The sequence below is a fragment of the Ovis canadensis genome, chromosome 15 (genome assembly GCF_042477335.2).
Source record: "Ovis canadensis isolate MfBH-ARS-UI-01 breed Bighorn chromosome 15, ARS-UI_OviCan_v2, whole genome shotgun sequence".
Classification (NCBI taxonomy): Eukaryota; Metazoa; Chordata; class Mammalia; order Artiodactyla; family Bovidae; genus Ovis; species Ovis canadensis.
The window spans coordinates 37,407,980-37,434,729 of NC_091259.1; the positions used below are offsets into that span (position 1 = coordinate 37,407,980).

A 26,750-nucleotide genomic window follows, 5' to 3' on the forward strand; every position below is an offset into this window, starting at 1 on the left:
TAACTGGTATTTAATAACTATTTGCTATTTGGAGGGAAGGAGGCAAGGGAGGAAACTTGAGTGAGTTGAGAATCGAGAAACCAAGAGGGAGACAGCCTAGAAAGAGTGGGTCCAAGAGACAGACCCCAGGCATTTATGGCCCTGGCTCGATTTCTCCAAGCCATGAGGAAATCCTCCAGAGGAACAGAGTGCTGTAGCTTTAAATGACTTCAGCGTTGTCAATGAATCTGCTCTGCTAAAAGAGTTATCCTCTTGCTCCTGTGCTTGTCCTCCCCCTCCTCTTAGCTCCCCAAACCCTTCTCGGTGGCTGTGATGGGATAATTAGATGCGAGAGCTCAGCACAGATGATGCTCCAGTTGCTTAGCAACTAATGGTTTCCATGGAGACCCCAAAGCACAGCCTCCAGAGCAGCCAGTGAGCAGCTCGGCAGGGCAGGGAGAAGACGCAACTCTCAGCTCCTCCAGAAACCTGGGGAGGGCCAAGGGTGGGGAAGGGGGGAGGACTGAAGGGAGAGAAAGGAGGGTTTAAAGGCACAGGCCCCTCTTATCCTTTTAAAATTTGGTCAGAGCTCTGTCCTACCCTACCCCACTCTGTCCCACTCATAATTTCAGATGGAGATGGGAGCTTAGGAGTGGACACAACACGACCCAGTCTGCAATAAACCCATCCCCTTCTCCTTTCTGCTGCTGGTTTGTGACTGAGATGGGAAGTGATCTCTCCCAAGCCCAAGTGTAAACATCCTCCTGGCTGGGGATGGGATGTAAAGAGTACTAAGAAGATCCCTCACCCTGGAATTCCACCATTTAGTCTGTTCCCTCTCTCCAAAGTTCTCAATGTGCCGAAGATCCTCTTTCATTTTGCAGAATGATGATCAGATCTTATCTGAAAGGGAACAAAAGCCAAGGCACACGGAAAACAGAATTCATTTCTTCACCCAAAGGCAGCCTGTCCTGGGAGACGGGGGGTGGGGGGGGGGGGGACACCTGACCCTGATCTCCAGCCGAGGATCCAGAGTGTGCGTGTGGGCGGGGGCAGAGGGAGGCCATACGGAGCATCTGGTGACTCGAGTGTGCGCCTCCCAGGCTAGCATCAATCAGCCTTACCTGGAAGCTCGTTAGAAATGCAGAATTTCAGGCTTCACCTCAGACCCACTGAATCAGATACTGCATCTTAACAAGATCCCCGGTGGTTCACATGCACGTTCAATTCGGAGAAGCGCTGGTCTGAGGCCCTCCCACTCTCCGCTTTGGTCCAGGAGTCCTGTCTTTATTTTCACCCCCTGCTCAAACCCCAGGACAGGAGCTGACTTTCTCACTGTGGGTGTACGGACACACCCTCACCAGCCCCTCAATTCCCTGGTGGGACCCTGGCCCTCTTCTGGGACTGGGGGAGCCAGAGTGGCTCCACGGGCAGAAAGACACACATAAACGCTCTCTGCGGAGGTCTACGACCTCTCCTGACAAAGTATTCCACGTTCCACAAGCGGCTCTGAGTCTCAGTTTCCACATCCACGAAAGGAGCCAGTAATGTCCACCGCACGGGCTGGCGGTGAGCGTGAGTGTAGAGTAAAGTGCCTTCCTGCGCCCAGGAGAGGTGCTTTCTCCTCCTGTCTCTCGGCTCTCTCACCGAGCACAGTGGTGGGAGGGCCTTTGGAGAAGTTGTCTCTCTTTCATTTTCTTCCTCCGTCTCTCTCTCCGCTTTATTCTCAAACAGTTCCACAAATGTCGTTGACAGAAGCTGACGGTGTGCCTCCCCCACCCGCACTGGGCAGGTCAGTGCCCACCTCTCTGATCTCTGGAAGGCCTCTATGGCATCCCTGGCCCACTCTCCAGAGGAATGGGAAGCCCTATGCACTTCCTGGCACCCATACCCCTCTGCCTCTCCCAGAGCTCAGTGCCTGGCCCTCAGTGGATGCCAAGAATTGGGGCCCTGGGCTCTGATGCCCCGATCCTGTCCTGCCGGTTTCTCTGTTTCTCTCCTGTTCCTGCCCAGCCAAGGCCCTTTCAGGAGCCCCTCAGGGTGACTCCCCTCTCCCCACACACCAGGGAAAACTCAGTTCTTGCCACCCTCATGGGAAGACCCCCACCACATGGAGGGGTGGTCCTCTACAGGCCAGGCTCCAGATGCTCGTGCAGGTGGGAACACTCGTGCTCTTACACGTGGGTGTCCCAGAAGAAGGATTTTCCACCCCCACCTCAGCTCCTCTGCCCCTCTGCGGTGACTAAGCCACCGAGATCCAGCCAGGCCCTCCCCTTCCTGGCCTGAGGGCTAGCTCCGCATCCTGAAAAACCTGTCTGGGGGCCTCCCCTGAGGCTGTTGGTACCCAAGGGGCAGGTTGGGCAGGATTCCCCTCGAGCTCCTCCCACCCCCCCAAGACAAAATCAGACAGCCCCCAGGGCAGGGCTTCAGTTGCCTTAGGCAGTCACAGCCTGCCAGCACCCACCCCAGCTCCCAGCCCAGCGATGGCATCTCCGCGGCCTGTGCGGACCTTGTCTTGGATCCTGATTCTGCTGGCTGTCCTGGCCCCCGGGGCTGCAGGTCTCTACCATCTCTGGCCGGGGTGGGGAGGGGCTTGGAAGGGGGGGTCTGGAGAGGATGCACTGTGCCTTCCAGGGCTGTCAAAGAGGGGCTGGTCTGGCCAGTTGGGGCTGGGGAACTGGTGATGGCGGTGACCAGGCATCAGTCACTGGGCCCAGGGCACACGCCTGTCCCCTTCCAGATCCAGGAGGCAGGCAGGAGTGGGGAAGAGACCAAGGCTTTCGACAGCGGTGGGGTTGGGAGCTGCCCCCTCCTAGCACCCCTGCATCTGGAGGCTTCGAGGAGTACCCAGCTTCTGCAGCCCAAGCCTGCCACCTGGTGGTCATACAGGCAAAGACTCATGTTCTGCAAACAGACTAGAGTGGAGAGGACTCTTCGTCCTTAGAGAGGACCCCCACGGGTGGAGTGGGGTGGCCGAGAAAGGGATTGATCCTCCCCTGAACTCCTTCTTGGCCCCCTAGCTGACTTCAACATCTCAAGCCTCTCTGGTCTGCTGTCCCCAGTGATGACGGAAAGCCTGCTAGTTGCCTTGCCTCCGTGTCACCTCACAGGGGGCAACGCCACACTGACTGTCCGGAGAGCCAATGACAGCAAAGGTCTGCTTCTCGCTCCCAGCACCCCCTAGTCCCCATAGATCCCTTCCCAGGATACCCAGGCATCCCTCCTCCCACTCTCCCTTCCTGTTGACCCCCTTTTCCCACCATCCATACTCTAAATACTGCCCTTCTCCTTGGGGCCTCTTGAGGCTTGACCCCGCCTTTCATCACCAATTTCCCACCCAGTGGTGAGATCTAGCTTCGTGGTGCCTCCATGCCGCGGACGCAGGGAGCTGGTGAGCGTGGTGGACAGCGGGTCTGGCTTCACAGTCACCCGGCTCAGTGCATACCAGGTGACAAACCTGGCACCAGGAACCAAATACTAGTAAGTATCAGGCCCAGGCCTGGGGCACGGGTGGGAAGGGCTATAAGAAGAGGAGCTGGGCCCTGACTTTGGTGGCAGCGGTGGTGGGATGTGGTGAGTATGGGAGAGAGAGCAGGGGCCCAGCTAACAGAACAGGGCCTCTGCTGGGCACAGCTGCGGAGGGGGGGCCTGGCCTCCCTCATACTCTAAGTCCTGGACATTGACCAAGGATTCTGTCCTCTCCTGAACCTCACCACAAAAGCATTTCCTACCTCGTGACAAAGGGGGCATCCACCGAGTCCAGCAGAGAAATCCCAATGTCCACACTTCCTCGTGAGTAACGTCTCAGGGCCCCAGAGCCTTCCCTGGCCCATCCCGCCCCATCCCCCATCTGCCCCTTCCTATCTTCCCTTAGCTTCTCTGCCTTCCTCTATCCTCACACTGAGCCCCCGGCAATTTAAGTGGCCGCTGACACATTTCCCCGCACCGCTAAACTTTGTGGGTAGTGACTGTGTCCGATTAATTTCTGAATCCTCAGTGCCTCACATAGGAGATGCTTCATAAATGTTTATCTGATGATTCGTTGGTTGGTTGGATGAATACATGGATGAGGGGATGGCTGGCTGGATGAATGGATGAGGGGCCGGGCTAGGAGCCTTCGGCACGGTGGAGGCCCTTCCTCCCTAGAACTGCCTCCCTCCTCTCTTCTGACAGGAAGAAAGGCAGAATCCATTGGGCTGGCGATGGCCCGGACAGGGGGCATGGTGGTCATCACGGTGCTGCTCTCGGTCGCCATGTTCCTGCTGGTTCTGGGCTTGATCATTGCCGTAGTACTGGGCGCCTGAAAGTGAGGAGGACAGCCCCGGGGAGCAGGCAGCAAGTCCAAGGCACTGTCCATGCTCTCAGCCCGGGGCTCTGCGTCTGCTCTTGTCTCCACTGCTGAGAAGACGGCCTGCTCCCAGGCCACAGGCACCAGGCCTGGGATCCTTCAGTACCATCCCCTCCCCTCCCTTCACTACAGCCCTTTCCTCCCTCCGTCCCCTCCTTATCCCCTAAGGTGTCCCCTTGGCCCAACACTCCCTATTCCTGCCCTCACCCCACTCCTGTCAGAATTGGTTTTTCTCCCATTTCACTTCTTTAACCGCTCTACCCCTGACAGACAGGAATTTTCCCCTCCCTCATTGAATTTAGTCCCTACAATAAAGCCCGATGCCACGTTGCTGTGGGTGTTTCTCTTTAGTGGGCTCCACTTTGGGCTTCCCCGGTGGCTCAGCTGTTAAAGAGTCCACCCACAATGCGGGAGACCTGGGTTCGATCCCTGAGTTGGGAAGATCCCCTGGAGAAGGGAAGGGTTACCCACTCCAGTATCCTGGCCTGGATAATTCCATGGACTGTATAGTCCATAGGGTCGCAGAGTCAGACATGACTGAGCGACTTTCACTTAACTTTCACTTTGGGCAAATGTACAGAATCTGTGTCCAGGCTGCAGCTGCTCCCAGTCCTCCCTCTGCCCTGGAACCCCAAAGTTACTGCTTCCCAGGAAGCAGGAAGGTGCGGATGAGATAATCCAAGAATCAGAATTCTCAAACCCACACCTGGACTGTGGGTTTTACACCATCCAAGGCCCCTAGGGTGGGAGTGAAGCTGACGCTGGTCCACCACATGGGACCCAGAGGCCTGAGGGCCTTTCTGGAAGCCAGGAGAGCAAGAAGTGCTGCAGAAAGAGAGGCTCTGACCAAAAAACAACCCAGAGGGCCAAGACTTTCCTGGTGGTCCAGTGGTCAAGAATCTGCCTCCAATGCAGGGGGTGCTGGTTCGATCCCTGGGAGGTCTAAGATCCCACAACTAGAGAGGTCCAAGCACCATAACTACTGAGCCTAAGCACTCGAGAGCCTGTGCTCTGCCACTAGAGAAAGCCCTGGCTTTCTTCATCGTGATGAGTAACCAGCACAGCGAAGGGAAAAAAGCCAGAAGGCTACCAGAGTGAGTCCCAAGGACATGGTACTGGGGATGGGGCAGGGAGTGGGGGAAGAGGGGTTACAGTTATCGGGGGAGTGAAGAACAGGCTAAAGGGCACTAGGGGAAGAGAGAAGTGGAACCCCCTGCCAGAGGGAGCAAAAGTGGTACTGTGAGTAACCGAGAGGAGAGAGTGGGAGTGCTCACTTGTATTCTCTCCAATATGTTATTCCTTCTAAGGATCGGTGATCTTTGCCTTACTCTTAGGGTAAAGACCAAAATTTTTGTGGTGACTTTCAAGGCCAGCCCTGGGTCTGTCCCCTAACTATCCCTCAGCTCTCACTATATTCTTTCTAATGTCCTGCGTTCCCTCTTGCCTCGAGGCCTTTGTACAGACTCTTCTTTAAGCCTGTGTGCATGCTAAGTCACTTCAGTCATGTCTGACTCTTTGCGACCCCATGGACTGTGGCCCACCAGGTTCCTCTGTCCATGGATTGTCCAGGCAAGAATACTGGGGCGAGTTGCCATTTCCTACTCCAGGGGGTCTTCTCAATCCAGGGAAGACTTGGGTCTCCCACATTGCAGGCAGATTCTTTACCATCTGAGCCACACGGAAGCCCCTTCCTTAGCCCTACACTGCTTTTAAGACCACCCCCACCCCTGGTTCCATTCTATTTGCATAGTTAACCCAGCTTCTCCAGGGAAGCCTTCTCTGACCTCCACCCCACCCCACCATTAGGTTGGGTTCTCCCATTTTGTCTTTCACGGCATTACTATTGTTTATTACTATGTTTGTGTGATTGTTCAGTGGTCTTCCCTCCAGACTTTAGGTTCCCTGAGAGTTGTCTCTTTGCTCCCAAGGGCCTATAGTACCTTTGTGGTGCCTGGGACATGGTGGATATTCAATATATATTGTAGAACAAGTGAGGAAATGGATAAATCAACAAGCCCCTGAAGAGAAGGTGGGGGCTAGGAAAAGTGCCCAAAATTCTGAAAACGCAATAATAAATGACACAGAGCTAGAAGATCCTGGAGAGGGAGGCATGGAAGAGAAGAACAACAGTATTTATTAATTCCACAAACACTAACTTAGCATTTATTGTGTGCCAGGTGCTAGAAATAAACTGTGAAAAGACACTCTTCCTCCCTCATGGAACTTACAGAGAATTTAGGGAAAGAGAGATTCCCCAAAGTGTGAACAGGTAAATAAAACTGCAGTAAGTGTCATGATAGATGACAGGAGGCGAACACGGGACCCTCCTTAGTTTGGGTGGGTCCAGCTTCCCTGAGGCCTGAAGTCAGGAAGGAGGGTCTGGGAGAATCCATCAGGCCCTTCTTCCCATCCTAACTGTACCAGCCAAGGGAGGTATGGTGCCCACTCTTCTTGCATTGCGGGAAGAGCATCAATTGTCCTTGTTGTTCAGTAGCTAAGTCTTGTTGACTCTTTGCGACTCCATGAAGCGCAGCAAGCCAGGCTCCTCTGTCTTCCACTATCTCCTGGAGTTTCCTCAAGTTCAGGTCCATTGAGTCTGTGAGGCTATCTAACCATCTCATCCTCTGCTGCCCCCTTCTCTGGCCCCTTCTCCTGTTGACTTCAATCTTTCTTCAACCTTTCAGGGTGTTTTCTGAGTTGGCCCTTCGTATCAGGTGGCCAATGGTGGTAAAGAATCTGCCTGTCAAGCAGGAGACCCTGGGTTGGGAAGATCCCCTGGAGAAGGAAATGACAACCCGCTCCAATATTCTTGCCTGGGAAATCCCATGGATAGAGGAGCCCGGCAGGCCACAATCCATGGGGTCCCAAAAGAGTTGAACATGATTTAGTGACTCAGCAACAACAACAAGAGTACCAGACAGGGAGCCAAACTGTGCCACACATTAGAATCATCCAGGAGACTTAAAAATCCCAACACTCAGGCCATTACCTACACCAGAATCAGAATGACTGGGGGGTGGGAGTCAGGCATTAGTACTTTTTAAAGGGGATTCCAACATGAAGCAAAGTTTGGAAATTACTGATATATACATTATTTATTTATTAATTTTCAGTTTCCTTCCTGCCTGCGCTCTGCTTCTAGAGTTCTGTCAAATGGATGTGGGTAGGGGGATGCTTCCCTGGTGGTTCAGAGGATAAAGCGTCTGCCTGCAATGCAGGAGACCTGGGTTTGATCCCTGGGTTGGGAAGATCCCCTGGAGAAGGAAATGGCAATCCGCTCCAGTATTCTTGCCTGGAGAATCCCATGGACAGAGGAGCCTGGCGGGCTACAGTCCACGGGGTCCCAGAGAGTTGGACACGACTGAGCGACTTCACTAGGGGGATGATATAAACATTTTTTAAATCATGGTCATCACCATCACCACGGTCATCACCATACACATGGACATCACCAGATGGTCAACACCGAAATCAGATTGATAATATTCTTTGCAGCCAAAGATGGAGAAGCTCTATATGGTCAGCAAAAATAAGACCGGGAGCTGACTGTGGCTCAGATCATGAACTCCTTATTGCCAAATTCAGACTTAAATTGAAGAAAGTAGGGAAAACCTCTAGACCATTCAGTTCAGTTCAGTTCAGTCGCTCAGTCATGTCCGACTCTCTGCGACCCCATGAATCGCAGCACTCCAGGCCTCCCTGTCCATCACCATCTCCCGGAGTTCACTCAAACTCACGTCCATGGAGTCGGTGATGCCATCCAGCCATCTCATCCACTGTCGTCCCCTTTTCCACTTGCCCCCAATCCCTCCCAGCATCAGAGTCTTTTCCAATGAGTCAACTCTTCGCAAGAGGTGGTCAAAGTACTGGAGTTTCAGCTTTAGCATCATTCCTTCCAAAGAACACCCAGGGCTGATCTCCTCTAGAATGGACTGGTTGGATCTCCTTGCAGTCCAAGGGACTCTCAAGAGTCTTCTCCAACACCACAGTTCAAAAACATCAATTCTTCGGTGCTTTGCCTTCTTCACAGTCCAACCCTCACATCCATACATGACCACTAGAAAAACCATAGCCTTGACTAGATGGACCTTTGTTGGCAAAGTAATGTGTCTGCTTTTCAATATGCTATCAGGTATGACCTAAATCAAATCCCTTATGATTATACAGTGGAAGTGAGAAATAGATTTAAGGGACTAAATCTGATAGACAGAGTACCTGATGAACTATGGACAGAGGTTCCTGACACTACAGGAGATAAGGATCAAGACCATCCCCATGGAAAAGAAATGCAAAAAAGCAAAATGGCTATCTGAGGAGGCCTTACAAATAGCTGTGAAAAGAAGAGAAGTGAAAAGCAAAGGGGAAAAGGAAAGATATTCCCATTTGAATGCAGAGTTCCAAAGAATAGCAAGGAGAAATAAGAAAGCCTTCCTCAGCGATCAGTGCAAAGAAATAGAGGAAAACAACAGAATGGGAAAGACTAGAGATCTCTTCAAGAAAATTAGAGATACCAAGGGAACATTTCATGCAAAGATGGGCTCAATAAAGGACAGAAATGGTATGGACCTAACAGAAGCAGAAGATGTTAAGAAAAGGTGGCAAGAATACATGGAAGAACTGTACAAAAAAGATCTTCATGACCCAGATAATCACGATGGTATGATCACTCACACTCACCTAGAGCCGGACATCCTGGAATATGAAGTCAAGTGGGTCTTAGAAAGCATCACTATGAACAAAGCTAGTGGAGGTGATGGAATTCCTATTGAGCTTTTTCAAATCCTGAAAGATGATGCTGTGAAAGTGCTGCACTCAATATGCCAGCAAATTTGGAAAACTCAGCAGTGGCCACAGGACTGGAAAAGGTCAGTTTTCATTACAATCCCAAAGAAAGGCAATGCCAAAGAATGCTCAAACTACCGCACAATTGCACTCATCTCACACACTAGTAAAGTAATGCTCAAAATTTTCCAAGCCAGGCTTAAGCAATACGTGAACTGTGAACTTCCAGATGTTCATGCTGGTTTTAGAAATGGCAGAGGAACTAGAGATCAAATTGCCAACATCTGATGGATCATTGAAAAAGCAAGAGAGTTCCAGAAAAACATCTATTTCTGCTTTATTGACTATGCCAAAGCCTTTGACTGTGTGGATCACAACAAACTGTGGAAAATTCTGAAAGAGATGGGAATACCAGACCACCTGATCTGCCTCTTGAGAAACCTATCTGCAGGTCAGGAAGAACTGGACATGGAACAACAGACTGGTTCCAAATAGGAAAAGGAGCATATTGTCACCCTGCTTATTTAACTTATATGCAGAGTACATCATAAGAAACGCTGGGCTGGAAGAAGCACAGGCTGGAATCAAGATTGCCAGGAGAAATATCAATAACCTCAGATATGCAGATGACACCACCCTTATGGCAGGAAGTGAAGAGGAACTAAAAAGCCTCTTGATGAAAGTGAAAGAGGAGAGTGAAAAAGTTAGCTTAAAGCTCAACATTCAGAAAACGAAGATCATGGCATCTGGTCTCATCACTTCATAGGAAATAGATAGGAAACAGTGGAAACAGTGTCAGACTTTATCTTTTGGGCTCCAAAATCACTGCAAATGGTGATTGCAGCCATGAAATTAAAAGATGCTTACTCCTTGGAAGCAAAGTTATGACCAACCTAGTTAACATATTAAAAAGCAGAGATATTACTTTGCCAACAAAGGTCCGTCTAGTCAAGGCTATGGTTTTTCCAGTGGTCATGTATGGATGTGAGAGTTGGACTGTGAAGAAGGCTGAGTGCCGAAGAATTGATACTTTTGAACTGTGGTGTTGGAGATGACTCTTGAGAGTCCCTTGGACTGCTAGGAGATCCAACCAGTCCATTCTGAAGGAGATCAGTCCTTGGTGTTCATTGGAAGGACTGATGCTAAAGCTGAACTCCAATACTTTTGCCACCTCATGTGAAGAGTTGACTCATTGGAAAAGACCCTGATGCTGGGAGGGATTGGGGAAAGAAGGGGACAACCGAGATGAGATGGCTAGATGGCATTACAGACTTGATGCACATGGGTTTTGGTGAACTCCGGGAGCTGGTGATGGACAGGGAGGCCTGGCATGCTGCAAGTCATGGGGTCACAAAGAATCGGATGTGACTGAGCGATTGAACTGAACTGAAAATCATGATAATACAAACATAAAGGGCTTCCCTGGTGGTTCATATAGTAAAGAATTTGCCTGCAATGCGAGAGACCTGGGTTTGATCCCTGGGTAGGGAAGATGCCCTGGAGGAGGACAAGGCAATCCACTCCAGTATTCTTGCCTGGAGAATCCCCATGGACAGAGGAGCCTGGCAGGCTCTAGTCGATGGGGTTGCAGGGAGTCGGACATGACTGAGCGACTAAGTACAGCACAGCACGTTCATTCTTTGCTTCCCTGGTGACTCAGTGGTAAAGAATATGCCTGCCAATGCAGGAGATGCAGGTTTAATCTCTAGGTCAGGAAGATCCCCTGGAGACGGAAGTAGCAACCTACTTCAGTATTCTTGCCTGGAGAATCCCCATGGACAAAGGAGCCTGTTGTGCTACAGTCAGTCCATGGGGTGGCAAAGAGTCGGACGCAACTAAGTGACAAAGCGCACAATACAAACTTAAAATTTACGATTTTAAACATCTTTAAAATATATCTATTTGGCTGCCTTGGGTCTTAGTTGCGGCACAGAGGATCTTTTGTGAGCTCTTCACTGAGGCACGTGGGTTCCTCTCTAGTTGCTCCAGGGATTTGGGATCTTCGGTTCCCAACCAGGGATCGAACCCAAGTCCGCTACATTGCAAGGCAGATTCTTACCACGAAAGTCCCTGTTTCCACATTTTAGATACTGTGAATAGGCAGTCTTGAACATGGGTATAAAGATATCTATCCAAACCTCTGATTCCTGTTCTTCAGGGTATTAACCAAGAAATGAGACAGCTAGATCATACAGTAATCCTTTTATTTTTTTCTTTTTTTGGAGAGCCTGCACCATTTTACTTTCCCACCAGTAATTCACAAGGATTCCAATTTCTCTGCATCCTAGTCAACACTTGTTATTTCCTGTATTTTCTTTGTTTTTTTTTATAATAGCCATCCCAATGGATATGAAGTAGTATCTCATTGTGGTTTTTATTTGCATTTCTCTACTGTTAATGATATGAAAGCACATCTTTTCATGTGCTTATTGGACATCTGTATTTTTTCTCTGGAGAAATGTCTATTCAAGTCCTTTGCCCATTTTTAAACTGGGTTGTTTGGATTTTTTGATGATTTGTGGGATTTCTTTATACATTATGGGTGTTAACCTCATCAGAGATATGATTTACATGATATTAACATTTTCAAATGATACATTAATTTAAAAGGGGCTATAAAAGGGTAGATGCATTACAATAACTTTTTATATAAAACAAAATGAAACATAGGAAAAAGATTAGAATACTATACATCAGAATATAATCAATTATTATCTCTGGTGGATAACAAGAATGATTTTTGTTTTCTTGTCTTTTTCTTTGTGCTTTCTATATTTCCAAGCTTCCTGTATCAGACATGTATTATTTTTATAACTAGGGAAATTATCATAAAGTTATTGTTATTATTGATATTAAAGGTAGGGTGCCAGTAAATTTTTTAAAAGAAAGTTGTTGTTTTCACCATAGTTAAAACAACATTTATTGAGGGTCTCCTACATGCCAGGTACTACTCTCAAAGTTTCCAATCTACGAGGCAAGCAACTGGCAACACAGTACAGGGTGGATGGGCTCTGATGGGAAAACCCAGAATGCACAAAGGAACCAGAGGGGGCTGCCTCACCCTCTGGCCAAATATGAATAATTTAAGGATAAAACAAATACAGTACTGAATTATAATCCACTCTGTAACATGTGATTTCCCTGGTGGCTCAGATGGTAAAGCATCTGCCTACAGTGCAGGAGACCTGGGTTCGATCCCTGGGTTGGGAAGATCCGCTGGAGAAGGAAATGGCAACCCACTCCAGTAATGGCAACCCACTCCAGTATTCTTGCCTGGAAAATGCCATGGATGGAGGAGCCTGGTAGGCTACAGTCCACGGGGCTGCAAAGAGTCAGACACAACTGAGAGACTTCACTTTCACTTTTCACTTTCTGTAACATAAGAATCAATCCTTTGATTGATTTGAGTCCATACTGATAACAAATATGTGATAAAGTTTTTCTTTACAAAAGAATGTGCTGTGCTGTGCTTAGTCCTGTCTGACTCTTTTGTAACCTCATGAACTGTAGCCCGCTCTGGTTCTTCTCTGTCCATGAGATTTCCTAGGCAAGAATACTGGAGTGGGTTGCCATTTCCTTCTCCAGGGGATCTTCCTGATCCAAGGATTGAACCTGCACCTCCTGCACTGGTAGGTGGATTCTTTATCACTTCGCCACCCAGGAAGCTCTTACAAAAGAATTCCAACTAAAATAAATGGAGATAGAATGATAGATTTAGAAAAATCAGGGAACTCCCTGGCAGTCCAGCAGTGAGGACTCAGTGCTTTCACTGTCACGGTCAGGGAACTAAGGTCCCACAAGATTGGAGGTGCAGTCAAAAAAAAAATAAAATAAAATCAGCATTTCACACCCATCATAGTAATGATTGATTTAGGCAAGAATCATAAATGGACACTAGAATTAGTGGGTACAAACTTGATGAGAAACAAGATTTTAGATCACTTTAATATAACTCCCCACAAATTACTTACTAATTACAAAAGAGAAGAAAAAAAAAAGGTACCTTCACAGTTGAAAAACATAATGGATACCACTAATAATGAGACAAACTGACATCACGGGTCTCTTGGTGTGATGTACTAATAAGGAAACAGCATCTCTTCTCTGACATTCTTGCCAAAATTACATAATCTAGTTATGAGGAAACAGGAACCTAAACTAAAAGACATTCTGCAGAATAAATGGCCTGTACTCTTCAAAATGCCAATGTTATGAAAGATTTAAGTCTGAGAAATTGCTCCAGATTAGAGGCTAAAGAGACATAAAAATTAAATGCCTTGCATGATCCTGAGTTGGATTCTAGATAATAAAGCAAGGTCATATAAAGCACATTATTGGAGCAACTGGTGAAATTTGAATAGGATCTATATTTTAAATACAGTATTGAACCCATAAGGGCTTCCTTGGTAGCTCAGCTGGTAAAGAATCTGCCTGCAGTGCAGAAGCCCTGGGTTCGATCCCTGGGTTGGGAAGATCCGCCGGAGAAGAGAATGCTACCCACTCCAGTATTCTGGCCTGGGTCACAGAGAGTCAGACACAGCTGCACTCGCTCTCTGCGATGACCCACACTCTGTGTGCTTCTCTCTGAATCTGAATAAATCTACTTCTTACCTATCAAAACAAAACAAACAAAAAGAGAATCAGACACGATTGAGCCACTTTCACTTTTATTGAATCCTTGTTAAGTTTTTTAATTTTCTTATTTCTGATTTTCTGGTTATGTAAACCAATAGCTTGGTTTTCAGGAAATACACACTTAAGTATTTATGGGTAAAGGGGCATGATGACAGCAAATTACTCTTGAGTAGTTCAGAAAAAGATAATGTATGTCTTACACAGAGAGAAAAACAAAAATGTGATAAAACGTTAATAATTGGTATAATTGGTTAGAGGACTTAGGTATACTGGAATTTTTATAGCAGTCTTGGGACTTTTCTGTAAGTATGAAAAACAAAATTTAAGAATAACCATTCCAAAAAAATGACAAAATAATAAAAACCACCATTTAATTCCATCTCCATTTTACACTTACAGATGCGATCTTGGATAAACCATGAAATCCTCCAAACTTCTAGAAAGTAGCTACTAATACCATCATAGGATCATTCTTGATTGGTAGACTGATTTACCAAATAAAAAAAGAGCTTGGGGTAAATGTAGAGGGGAGAGAGAGCCTGGGATCCCTCCCTTCTGAATCCCCAAGGTCCCCAAACCCCAAAGTGAAAGCGGGAGGGGTTGTGGAGAAGGCGAGGGGGTGGGGGGGGGCGCTCAGTGTAGGCCCGAGAGGGCGAGGGTGCCAAATGAGGCCCACCTGAGCGGGCTCCACTCAAGTCAATCAGCGCCAGGGGATTTAAGAACGTGCCTCCCAGGCCTCAGCCTCAGTCTCTCCCGGCTCTCCCACCCTGAGCTGGCTGGCCCTCCTCTCCCTAACCGTGGACCTGAAACTGCAGCGCGTCGACTTCTGGGCCAGCCTCCACGGCCAGGTCCCGGGGTTGCTGGACTGGGACATGGGGAACGAGTCCTTTCTGGCCTTCGCCACGTCGCACCTGCCCTTAGCCGAACAGAACCGTGAGTGTCCTGGACGGGGGCGTGGGGCGTGGGCGCGCCGCGACGGCTGAGGGGGCGCTCGCGGGCGCGCCAGGCCGGGGCTCCGGCTCTCACCGCCCCGCCCGCCCTCACGAGCCCCGTTACGATGTTGCGATTCTGGACTCCTTGCCCCCTTTGCGGCGCCGCTACCCGGCCCCTGCTTTTCCCAAGAGGCGAGGGGGGCCCCATCCTCGACTGGAAGCCCACGGGAGGCAGGGGCCTGCCTGAACACTGCTTTTCCATCCTCGTTCACGGGCGCCGTCGCAAAACTTTCTAGGTCTCTTTTCAGCCTTTTCTCCGTGGCGCCCAGGCCCTTTGGGCACACTACTGATCTTCCATCATCTTTCTCTTTTAAAAGATTTTTAAAATCAATTTTGTCTGTGGCCGTATCCCCTCTTAATACATCGTCTGACACCTAGAGCCGCTCAGTATTTGCTGTATGGATAGTTGACCGTTGTCTTAAAAAATTTTTTTTAGTTTGGTTCTCAGGTGTTGAGAGTTGAGGTAATTGCTTACTACATTCTTGATATATGATTGCCATCTGTTTGGGCAAAGTAGTTGGATTAACTCATTTTCTTCCTTCAGTCCCCACTCTCTTTCCTCACTTCCCACACTCCCAATCCATTTAATGTCTTTATAGATAAATGTATCTTTGAAAACTGTTTAGCATTATTTTGCTTTTATAGGTAACCTTACTTGTACAATAATACTCTTTGCTTCCCCCCATTCACAATGTTTTTGAGAGTAATTTGGGGTTGCTAAATGAAGATCTGATTCATCATTTCTGATAGCTGTGTGATATTCTATCATCTGCATATATTATCTTTTTGTATTTTAATTTTCCTTACTGAAGGAGACAAAACTCCATTGGAACTCCTTGTCATCATGAGTAATGCTGAACATTCCTGTGTCTTGATTCCAGAAATATTTGCTTATCAAGTGACTTCTCTGGTGGTCCAGTTGTTAAGATTCCACAATTCAGGGGGCCCAGGTTCAATCCCTGGTTACTAAGATCCTGCATGCCACAAGGCATGGCCAAAAAAAAGAGAAATATTAATTGAGCACCTCCAATTTCCCCAGGCACTGTTCTGGATACTCTTGATACACCATGAGCAAAAGAGACAACTCTTTATGGAGCTGATATTCTACTGGGACCACACAGGCAGTTTATATTAATATGTATACACACACACACACGTGTGTGTGTATGTATGTGTGTATATATATTATATATATTAGTCGTGGCATGTGGGATATAGTTCCCTGACCAGGGATTGAACTGGGGTCGCTTGCGTGGGGAGCACCAAGTGTTAGCCAATGGACCACCACTGGACCACCAGGGTAGTCCCAGGAACATATTTGAGCACAACTGAAGGAGGTGAGATGGTGAGCTAGACCATACTTACAGGAAAAGTTTCTCAAGCAGAAGAAATAGCTCGTGTAGAAAGCCCTCAGAAAGAAATATGCCTGGAGTGTTTGAGGAACTCGTAAAGAGGCTAGTGAGGCTGGATCAAAGTAAATAAAGAGAAGAGTTCAGAGGGTGTGGATCATAGAGCAGAGGTCAGGAAGAGCCGTCTTCCCCTCTCAGGGCCTTAGGGTTGACTCAGTAAGATTTGGAGAACGAAATGGCAGCCCACTCCAGTGTTCTTGCCTGGAGAATCCCAGGGACAGGGGAGCCTGGTGGGCTGCTGTCTATAGGGTCGCACAGAGTCGGACACAACTGGAGCTACTTAGCAGTAGCAGCAGTAAGATTTAGTACCGTTGAAAGGTTTAGAACAGTGGAGTGACCTGATTGCCAATATAGTGAGTGACCTGTGCCATTACACAGGGTGTTTATACTGGGTTTAATGTCCTGCTATCACTGTCAAGATTTTTAATAATTTTTGAACAAGGAACCCCACATTTGACTTCCCTGGTGGCTCAGACGGTAAAGCGTCTACCTACAATGTAGGAAACCCGGGTTCAAACCCTGGGTCGTGAAGATCTCCTGGAGAAGGCAATGGCACCCTACTCCAGTATTCTTGCCTGGAAAATCCCATGGATGGAGGAGCCTGGTAGGCTGCAGTCCATGGGGTTGCAAAGAGTCATGAGACATGACTGAGTGACTTCATTTTCACTTGCAAATTACACAGCTTATCCTGAATGATCTATAGTCTGAAAAGATCATTGTGGCTGCTGGTTGAAGTGTAGAGAGACTGGGAACCAGGAAACTCTATAGGAAGTTATAGTAGTAATCCAGACAAGAGTTGATGGTGGACTGGACCACCAGGGTGATGGTGGAGGACGTGGTGAGAAGAAACCAGCTGGATTCTCTTGATGGATTGGATGTATTATGTAAAAAAAAAAGATTAGAGGATGACTCCTCCAGAGCTTCTGGCTGACCAGGTTCAAGGATGGAGTTGTCTTGTACGGAGATGTGGAAGATCCGGGGAGGAAAATCAGGAATTCTGTTCTTTACATGCCAAGGCTGAGATATTTCTTAGATATTCAAGTAGAAATGTTGAGTAAGCTGGTAGATATGTTTTAATTGTGGATAGAGGTAGGAAGTTTGAAAGTCTTTGTTACACTTGTGGCAGTTAAGGGGAGAAAATAGAGTGAGCCCTAGGGGGCATTCCATTCTAAAGAGATTGGAGAGAAGAGAGATAACCAACAAAAACTGAGGAAATGACCATTGAGAATCAAAGCTGAGATTGTCTTTTCCTGGAAACCAAGTGAAGAAAGTGTTTCAAAGAAGGAGTGGTTACAGGAGAGATCAGGGATGGGCTGACTTCGAGTTATCAAAGCAGAGTCTTGATTATATGGTTTTGGTGGAGTGCAACCTTAAGCATAGTGGTTTTGGGGGAGTGGGGGAGGAGTCTGATTGGCAAGGATATAAGAGTGGAAGGGAGAGGAAATGAAGACAGAAAGTACAGGCGATTTTTTCAAGGAGTTCTGCCTCAAAAGCAAGCAAAAATATAGAGTAGTGGCCTGTACAGACAGTAGGAACAAAAGTTTTGTTAATATTTGTATTTATTTATTTGACTTCACTGGGTCTTGGTTGCAGTTTGCTGGATCTTTGGCCTTTGTTGACACGCCAATGTTCTTGTCTGGAGAATCCCAGGGATGGAGGAATCTAGTGGGCTGCCGTCTCTGGGATCGCACAGAGTCAGACATGACGGAAGCGATTTAGCAGCGGTAGCAGCAGGATCTTTAGTTGCAGCATTCGGGATCTGGTTCCCTGACCAGGGATCAAACCCAGCCGCTTGCATTGGGAGCGTGAAGTCTTAACCACTGGACCACCAGGGAAGTCCCAACAAGTTCTTCTTTTTAATAAGATCAGAGAATTAGCAGCATATTTGAATGCTGATATGGTCCAGAGACAGAAATTAATAACAGAAAAGAGTTGTTGTTGCTCTTGCTGTTCAGTTGCTAAATCATGTCCAGCTCTTTGCAATCTCGAGGACTGTAGCACGTGAGGCTCCTCTGTCCTTCACTATCTCCTAAAATTTGCTAAAACTCATGTCCATTGAGTTGGTGATGCCATCCAACCATCTCATCCTCTGTCTCCCCCTTCTCCTCTTGCCTTCAATCTTTCCCAGCATCAGGAAAGAGAGGAGACAGGAATTCCCTGGCAGTCCAGTGTGGACTCGGCACTTTCACTGCCAGGGCCGGGTTTGCTCACTGGTCAGGAAACTAAGATCCCACGAACCTCCAAGAGCTCCCCCCACCAAAAAAAAAAAAAAGGTACATTGTGTATGCTTGAGGAGGCACAGAGCCGCCTGTGTCCGAGCAAGGACAGAAGGGACAGAGACCTTGTCCTTTGATCCACTGAGAGTACCAGTCTGTTGATCCTGTCACCGTTTTTCTTGCTCTCAAAGAGTGGAGTTAGAGAGGAAGTCCTCTCTTTAACCTGGAATCCCGCAGTCAAACACAATCACTCTCTTGCATACACCGTCAACTCCTTTGGCTCTGGAACACTTGCTACGCCAAATCACGACCCTGATTAAATCCAGCTCTTCCAAACTAGTGCTCCAAAGCCATAGATCTGTGGATTGGTGTTATCACTGGTATCAAAAGATGGTTGGGGTTGAGAAGAAGATGGCTGGAAAGGGGAGGTGATGCAACACTTCTACAGGGCCCAGCAATGAGGTTATGGAGAGGTTGCGGTTACTGGCTCAGGTTATTACAGTGAGAAGGACTGTTTATATTAGGATGGAAGGCAAAATTTGGGGAGGCGAAGAATTCAAAAAACTTCCAGGCCAGGGTCTTTGGAGAATCATCTATGTATCAATTGAAATAGCCAAGATTTAAGGCAGGAGTAGCATTAGTGACTGTGAGCCAGGAACTAAATTCTTCTAAATGAGTGGACAAGAGTTTGGTAGATGATGGCAACAATGAAGATTAGTGTATAAATTCCTCTGTTAATTAGAATAGACACACCCAGGGGCAGACAGTAATCTATAGTGCTGCTTGATTATTCTTCACCTGTACCAGTTGCTATTCAGATCTGCAGTGTAATAAAGGATCTGGTTTCACTGCATCTTTGCCAAAGCTTTTTTTTTGCCTGTCTTTATAATTCTTGTCAGTTCCATGTAAAGTATTATCTCATTCTTTTATTGTGTTCCTCTGACTAGTGAGGTTGAGCGTCTTCAGGTATCCCCTCCTTCTGAATACTGATTCGTATCTTTTACCCACAAACAGTTTTGTCTTAGCCTTTTATTTTTTGATTTGTAGGAGTTGTCTGTCAGAGAATTGAGTTTTGGAGGTGATTTTTTTTTTCTGGTTTCTTATCTATTGCTTTTTTTTTTTTTCCCCTTGTGAGTTTTACTGTGCAGACCCTTCTAATTTATGTGTTATAATATCTGCATTAAATGTATAGGTTAATTTGAGAATTGGCAGCTTTATCATTGTTTTAGTTGCTAAATAGTGTCTGACTCTTTTGTGACCCCATGGACTGTAGCCTGCTCTGACTCCTCTGTCCATGAGACTTCCCAGGCAAGAATACTGGAATGGGTTGTCTTACCAACCCGGGGATTGAACCCTCATCTGCATTGGCAGATGGGTTCTTAGCACTATGCCACCTGGGAAGCCAATTGGCATCTTTATAATATGTATTATATGTCTTGGTTTATTGAAGTCTTTTAGGTCTTCAAATAGTAATTACATTTTTTTTTCACATAAAGGTCCACATTATGTCTTTGATTGCTATTATAAACAGCATCTTTTTGGAAAAAATTCTATTTTCCAGTTTCTTAGAGCTGGTATAAAGGAACGGTGGTGATTAGTATGTTGCTCTTAATATCTATCAAACCTGCTGACTCTTATTAGTTCTAATAATTTTTATTACTATATCAATTTTATATGGTTTTCTATGCTAATCTGTTTTTTTCCCCTGCAAATGATCATAGTTTTGCCTTTTTCTTTATTATATCTCTTACTACTTTTTCCTTTCTAGAGTGAGCTTTCCAATAAGTATACCATCATTTTCCAGCCAAAGACCTAGATTCTTCTGTAGTATGACACTCATGGGGACAATGAGGGAGACAAAACCAGTTCCCCCTACCTGGACCAGACGCTAGATTCCTACCACGCAGCTAGCTCTAATGTATACCTAATTTACTCTGATGAGCTTGCCATGTATCCATTCATTAATTTAAATTGAGCTCCTCCTATGTCCCAGGCAGTGAGGGAAACAGACCTGGAGACAGACTCTAAGCAAGCAATTAGAATAAAATGTGTACTGTGAGAGGACAGATAGTCAGAGAAGGCTGCTTTAGAAAGATGTTTAAACAGACTTAATGGGTGAGTAGCAATTAATGAGGCAAGCAGGAAGAGGGTTTCCAGGAAAGGGAACAGCTTATGGGAAGACCTAGGATCTTCTACATAAGGTCTGTTGGAGATGGGTGGAGAGCCTGGAGCCAGGGCCTTATAGACTATTTTAGACTTTCCTGGTGGCTCAGACGGTAAAGCGTCTGTCTACAATGTGGGAGACCCGGGTTCGAGCCCTGGGTTGGGAAGATTCCCTGGAGAAGGAAATGGCAACCTACTCCAGTACTATTGCCTGGAAAATCCCATGGACAGAGGAGCCTGGTAGGCTACCGTCTATGGGGTCACAAAGAGTCGGACATGACTGAGGGAGCCTGAGAGCCTGGAGCCAGGGCCTTATAGACTATCTTAAGGAGTTTAGATTTGGCCCAATGGCAATGGAAAGCCATCCAAAGGTTTACAGTGAAGAGTGGCAAAATTGGATTAACATTTTAGATCACTCAAAACTGCAATTGTTCAGTTGCTCAGTTGTGTCCAACTCTTTACCACCCCTGGGCTGCAGCATGTCAGGCTTCTTTGTCTTTCTCTATCTCCTGGAGTTTGCTCAAACTCTTGTCCATTGAGTGGATGATGCCATCCAACCATCTCATCTTCTGTTGCCCCCTTCTCCTTATGCCCTCAATTTTTCCCAGCATCAGGGTCTTTTCCAATGAGTTGGCTCAAAATTGCAATATGATAAGTTAAAGAAAAGGTAAACAGAACTTTTAGGTTACAGGCTTAGACTGGGATGGTAGAACTTGGTGATTGACTGGGTGTGGCTCTATAGCAAAGAGGAGACAAGAATGATTTCCACCCACAGATATAGAAAACAAGCTTATGGTTACCAAAAGGGAAGTGAAAGTGAAACTCTCTCAGTTGTGTCTCTTTGCGACCCCATGGACTAGAGTCTGTCACGCTCCTCTGTCCATGGAATTCTCCAGGCAAGAATACTGGAGTGGGGAGCCTTTCCCTTCTCCAGGGGATCTTCCCAACCCAGGAATCGAACCCAGGTCTCATGCATTGAAGGTGGATTCTTTACCGTCTGAGCCACCAGGGAAGCCCTGAAGGGAAGTGAGGGGAGGGATAAATTAGGAGTTTGGGATTAACAGATACATATTACTATATATAAAAAAGATAACCAACAAGGACCTACTGTACAACACAGGGAACTATATTCAGTATCTTGTAATAACCTATAATGGAAAAGAATCTGAAAAAGAATACATATATATGGGTGTTGTTGTTTAGTCACTAAGTTGTATCTGACTCTCTTTTGACCTTGTTGACTGTAGCCTGCCTGGTTAAAGTGCTTGTGGGTTATCCCATAGACAGTTATACTTAAGGGCTAGCAGAGAAGTCTAGGCTAGAAATAAAGATATGGAAGCTTTGAGGTTATAGATGGTGACTGACTGAAGTAACAGGCATTAATGAGATGGTTCAAGGACATAATGTGGGGTGAGAAGGGAAGAATGCAGAGGATAATGAGAAGGTCAGAGAGATAAGGGGAAACCCATAGAATAAGACATCACTTCCCAGGCAGGGCCCATAGCCATCTTCCAGGGAGGCTTCAAGGCCACAATGGAAATCCTAGGATGTTTTGACTCTCTTTCTTTTTGCCAGTTGCCAGATATAAACTCCGAATAGTTGAGCCACCAATGCTACTTCTGGAAAAAAAACCCAACCCTGATAAAGATGGTGAGTGAAGGGAAGTGACATGGCCCTGTGGCCTGGGTGGGCTACCCAAAGTCCTTGAGCTATGGGCCACAGTCTCTTTCTCTCTCTATTGCAGGTCTAGATTTTGAGCCCAACTTGTGGATGTGGGTAGACCCCAACATCATGTTCCCCCCTGGAAAGCTGGAGGTCCCAGAACCCAGTAAGGGGAAGAATCTGACAACCACAGCTCCCTCCTCTCAGCCAGTCCCAAAAGAAGACTTTGACAAATGTCCGGAGGCCACAGAAGTGGAGTCGCTGTCACCCCCTGGAGACCAGTCTTCCCCTTGGAAGCAGTTTGCCACCTCCCCCAGCAACTGGGAGGTAGGGATTTCTGGGGTGGGCTCTAGGCAGGGAGTGGGCCCAGGGATGACGCAGCAGAGGGCTCTGTTTTCTTAGGACTGACAAAGGGTTAGTGGGTTCAGAAATTAGCTGTGCCCCCCATCTTCTGGGGTGGGGAGAAGCCCAGATGGTGGCCCTGGCCCACCGCCCCTTCCTGCCACCGCACCCCTGGAGTCGAGACCATGGAGTCAGGACCAGTTCCTACTCTGTGCTCCTCCAGCTCACAGAAGAGAAGGAGGCAGAGGACCAGGATGACCGCTCCTCTGTGGCTCTCCCGTCCTCTCACAAACCGGCCCCCCTCCAGAGTCGGAGGCTTCGGCAAGCCAACAGCCAGGAGGGGAGGCTCTGGTCCCGGCCCCCTCTCAATTACTTCCACCTAATTGCACTGGCATTAAGAAACAGTGCCCCCTGTGGCCTCAACGTGCAACAGATCTACAGTTTCACTCGGTATGTGCCGGGGCCCTGTGAGGAGGGCGAAGGGAGGGGGCAGGGCCCTGCTCTGATACCTTCCAGTTGGCTGGGGGCCCTGGGCTGCTGCCTCAGCTCCCCCACATGTACCCCAGAGGATCCCTCTCTGTCCCCAGGCCCTGGTTCCAGGTTGTCCCCGAATATGTGTCCTCACCTCACATAGACAGGATAGCCACCACCACCCCTCACATCTAAGAGACTCCAACCTTTTTATAGCTTAGTTCTTTTTTTTTTTTAAGTTTTTGTTACAATAATTCTTTCTGTTTTATGTTTTGTTTTTTGACCATGAGGAATGTGGGCTCTTAGCTCCCTGACCAGGGATCAAACCTGCTCCAGTTGCATTGAAAGGCGAAATCTTAACCACTGGACCACCAGGGAAGTCCCTATCTTAGTTCTTCAAAACATATTTTCACCTGGGTCATAAATTCTGTCATCTTCCCTCAAGATCCCCCAGCAGTTTCTCACGTTTTCCCTTTGGACTAAACTAATCTGGCACGGCCTGTCCCCCAGGGACCCAGGGAAGCCAAGCTGAGAAAGGATTTACACTGCTTTCCGACAGTCAGGTACCCATGAGTATGAGGAGTTTTTTGGACCTTTTCCCTCTGTTAGAAGAGTCAGTCACAGAATATTAATCCTCAAGAGGTGTCCTCCTTGACCAGGATTCCTCTGACAGAAGCTGTTGGCCTGATTTTAGCTCTGTTCAGTTGTCAGTCCTGAACCCTTGGAGGGAGGGAGGAAGGAAAGCGAGCCTGGGAGTGTAGGGGCAGTAGACTGAGTTCAGAGGGTTAGGCTTTGTACCAGCTGCGCAGCCACAGGCCTAGTCAGCACAGTGCCTCGTGGGCCAGCTTCTGCTTCACCACCTTGAGAAGAGGGCTGGGGGCTCCTGGCCCCTGGGTGAGAATGTTCTCCAGGAGAGGCATCTCCAGGAAGACCACCCCTCTCCTGACCATTCCTCCATGTCCACAGACAACATTTCCCCTTTTTCCGGACGGCTCCTGAAGGCTGGAAGAATACCGTGCGTCACAATCTCTGTTTCCGAGACAGCTTCGAGAAGGTGCCGGTCAGCATGCAGGGTGGGGCCAGCTCACGGCCCCGATCCTGCCTCTGGAAGTTGACTGACGAGGGACACCGCCGCTTTGCAGAAGAGGCCCGTGCCTTGGCCTCCACCCGGCTGGAAAGGATCCGACAGTGCATGAGCCAGCCAGGTGTGAGGCCTTGTCACACGCGAGGCCCAGGGGAGGGGACCTGAAGATCCTGACCTGAGGCTGGGTGTGCATGAAAGGAGCTAGGGTCACACCAAGGTGGAGGGGAGGGGCAGCTTCTGGAGGGAGGGGAGAAGCCAGAGGTGTTCTGAGATGCTGGGTGGTGCCTGCCTGAGGGGTCCTCACAGAGACAAGCATGGCACGTGAGGTATCGGGAGCTGAGGCGAAACAGCTGGTGCTGCTCACAGCCCCGCAGCCTGGGGAAGTAGTGACCACATGATGTGAGAAGCATGGTATGGGAAATTCTCAGCAAAAGGGGGCTTTTTCCTCTCCTGGAGACCAGGTGGCATTTGAGCTTGAGAGAGAAGTACTTACGTCATCTGCTGTGAAAGAGTGGTCCAGGTTTAGGGAAGAGCAGCTGCAGGGGGCAGACAGATCCCTTTGACTTTCTTCTTTCCTTTCAGATGTGATGTCCTCACTCTTTGACCTTTAGTTCCAAGAACCAGCCAGCAGCCCATGCCTTATTAAAGAATCTGCAGCAGCCTGGTGTGTGTGTGTGGTCTGAGGATGAGGTAGCACGGGAGGTGCAGGTCAGCTCTGAGGGTGGACATGGGTTGCCCTCAGAGCTGTTGGGTGCTCCAGAGGCAATGGGCCGGTTGCCTGGTGTGCAGCAGAGGGAGCCCATACTCTTCTTTCCTCAAAGGAAGAAAATACTCAGCCTTCTCGAGATTTCTTTTTTTCTTGGAAGATGGCTAGCATTAAGCAGCCAGCCCTGAAAAAGGCCCCCCAAATCACCACCCACTCACAGGAGTGGATGTAATCAGCTGGGGACAGTGAGGAGAGGCCTAGGGAATTGTATCATTTATGGAATAGTTGAAGGGAATACCTTCTGGGAGGCCATGAGGGAGCAATGAGAAAGGTGAGACGGAAGAATTTCTTTTTGAAAACTATTTTTGGCTGCACTGTGTCTTCATTGCTGTGCTTGGGCTTTCTCTAGTTGTGGCAAGTAAGGAAGGGCTGGTAGTTAGGCTGGTAAAGAATCTGCCTGCAATGCAGGAGACCCCAGTTTGATTCCTGAGTCAGGAAGATCCCCTGGAGAAGGGAACAGCTACCCACTCCAGTATTCTGGCCTGGAGAATGCTATGGACAGAGGACTCTCACAGAGTCGGACTTGACTGAGCAACTTTCACTATCACTCTTTGTTTGCAGTGCTTGGGCTTCTCATGGTGGTGGCCTCTCTTGTTGCAGAAAACCGGCTCTATGGTGGGCGGGCTTCAGTAGTTGTGGCTCCCAGGCTCTAGAGTACAGCCTCAGTCTTTATGGCACACGGGCTTAGTTGTCCTGTGGCGTGTGGGATCCTCTGAGACCAAGGATTGAATCTGTCCCATGCATTGGCAGATGAGTTCTTGACCACCAGGGAAGTCCCAAAGGAAAACAGTTTGAGAAAAGGAGTAGCTGGGCTCAAGCCTCATTTCTCCCACTTAAGCATTAGGAGGGAGGGAGGGGAACTCGGAGCTGAGGGGCATGGCCCTTTCATACCTCAGGGTTCAGTAGAAGCCAGAGCACGTGGGGATTCAGGGTCCCCAGAGGCTATAGATCTCAGCTGGGCTGAGGTGGCTTTCTGGATTGCGGGAGACTGCGTCCAGGGCAAGGCCAGCTGCCACCCTCAGATCTGAGCAATAGGGAGAGAAGCCAGTGGGACGGATAAGAAGGGAACAAGATTCAGAGCTGTGTCAGGATGCCATAGGTGTTCCCCACAGTGCTCAAAGATCATTGTGGGTTTCCCACGGGGCTGAAATACCTGTCCTGCTGTTGCTCCCCCTTACCCCGAAGCTGGCCTGCACAGAAGTATGGCTCCAGCCTCAGACACGGTCCCAGGGGACTGGGTATCACTCCTCCCCAGAGGTGGCAGTGGGTGGTGCTTGAGTCTCAGGAAGGGCACCCCTTGTCCGGGCAGCTCCCGGACAAGGATAGTCTCACTTCTCCTTTCCTTCCTGCTCGCCTTCCTGTTTCTCAGCTCTGATGTAGCCACTTGCTTCTCCTGCATCCTCATTGTAGAAGAACGTGCCTCAGGCAGCCACTTTCTCAGTGTCTAGATGAGGAAAATGAGTTAATGATGGCTTTCTTAGCACTGTACCAGTGTGGAGATCGATGGGGATGGAATAGCGTGCTTCCTACTGAAACTGGAACTCAGTTCTAAATAAAGGGTAGCTATTTTATTGCTTATTGTGATGTCTAGTTAGGACACCCTCCCTGCTCCTGGAGGCTGGTGGGCTAGTAACAGCCTGTATCTACTTTCAGCGCTTGGCAACTGTCAGTGGGAACTGGGACCTTGCTGTTGCCAGCAAAAGTCTTGTTCTCCATCTCTGACTCCCAGCTCAGCTCCCTCTCCGCAGATCACCTGTCCTCTCTCTTTGTATCTTTTTTAGCACAAGTTTTCTTAACACTTCTAAACTTCCATTTCTTTTGCATGCAAGTCAGGGATAATAGAAGTACACACAGATTTTGATTTGGAAACTAAATAGGACAATGGAAAGTGTATACTTCCA

General features: G+C 48.1%; 2 protein-coding genes across 2 annotated transcripts; both read left to right on the plus strand.

Annotated features, from left to right (window-relative positions):
- Nucleotides 1-2,413: 2,413 nt before the first annotated feature.
- On the plus strand, nucleotides 2,414-4,657 carry UPK2 (uroplakin 2). Its single transcript, XM_069553570.1, has 5 exons — nucleotides 2,414-2,538; nucleotides 3,000-3,134; nucleotides 3,321-3,459; nucleotides 3,701-3,771; nucleotides 4,153-4,657. The coding sequence occupies exons 1-5, from the start codon at nucleotides 2,463-2,465 to the stop codon at nucleotides 4,281-4,283; spliced, it is 552 nt and encodes a 183-aa protein (XP_069409671.1). The 5' UTR covers nucleotides 2,414-2,462; the 3' UTR covers nucleotides 4,284-4,657.
- A 9,944-nt stretch (nucleotides 4,658-14,601) lies between these two features.
- Nucleotides 14,602-24,742, plus strand: FOXR1 (forkhead box R1). The gene is made up of 6 exons (XM_070289328.1): nucleotides 14,602-14,677; nucleotides 22,100-22,174; nucleotides 22,269-22,513; nucleotides 22,659-22,978; nucleotides 23,966-24,204; nucleotides 24,666-24,742. Exons 1-6 carry the CDS (start codon nucleotides 14,617-14,619, stop codon nucleotides 24,692-24,694), a joined length of 969 nt encoding a protein of 322 aa, XP_070145429.1. The 5' UTR covers nucleotides 14,602-14,616; the 3' UTR covers nucleotides 24,695-24,742.
- The last annotated feature ends 2,008 nt before the right edge of the window (nucleotides 24,743-26,750 follow it).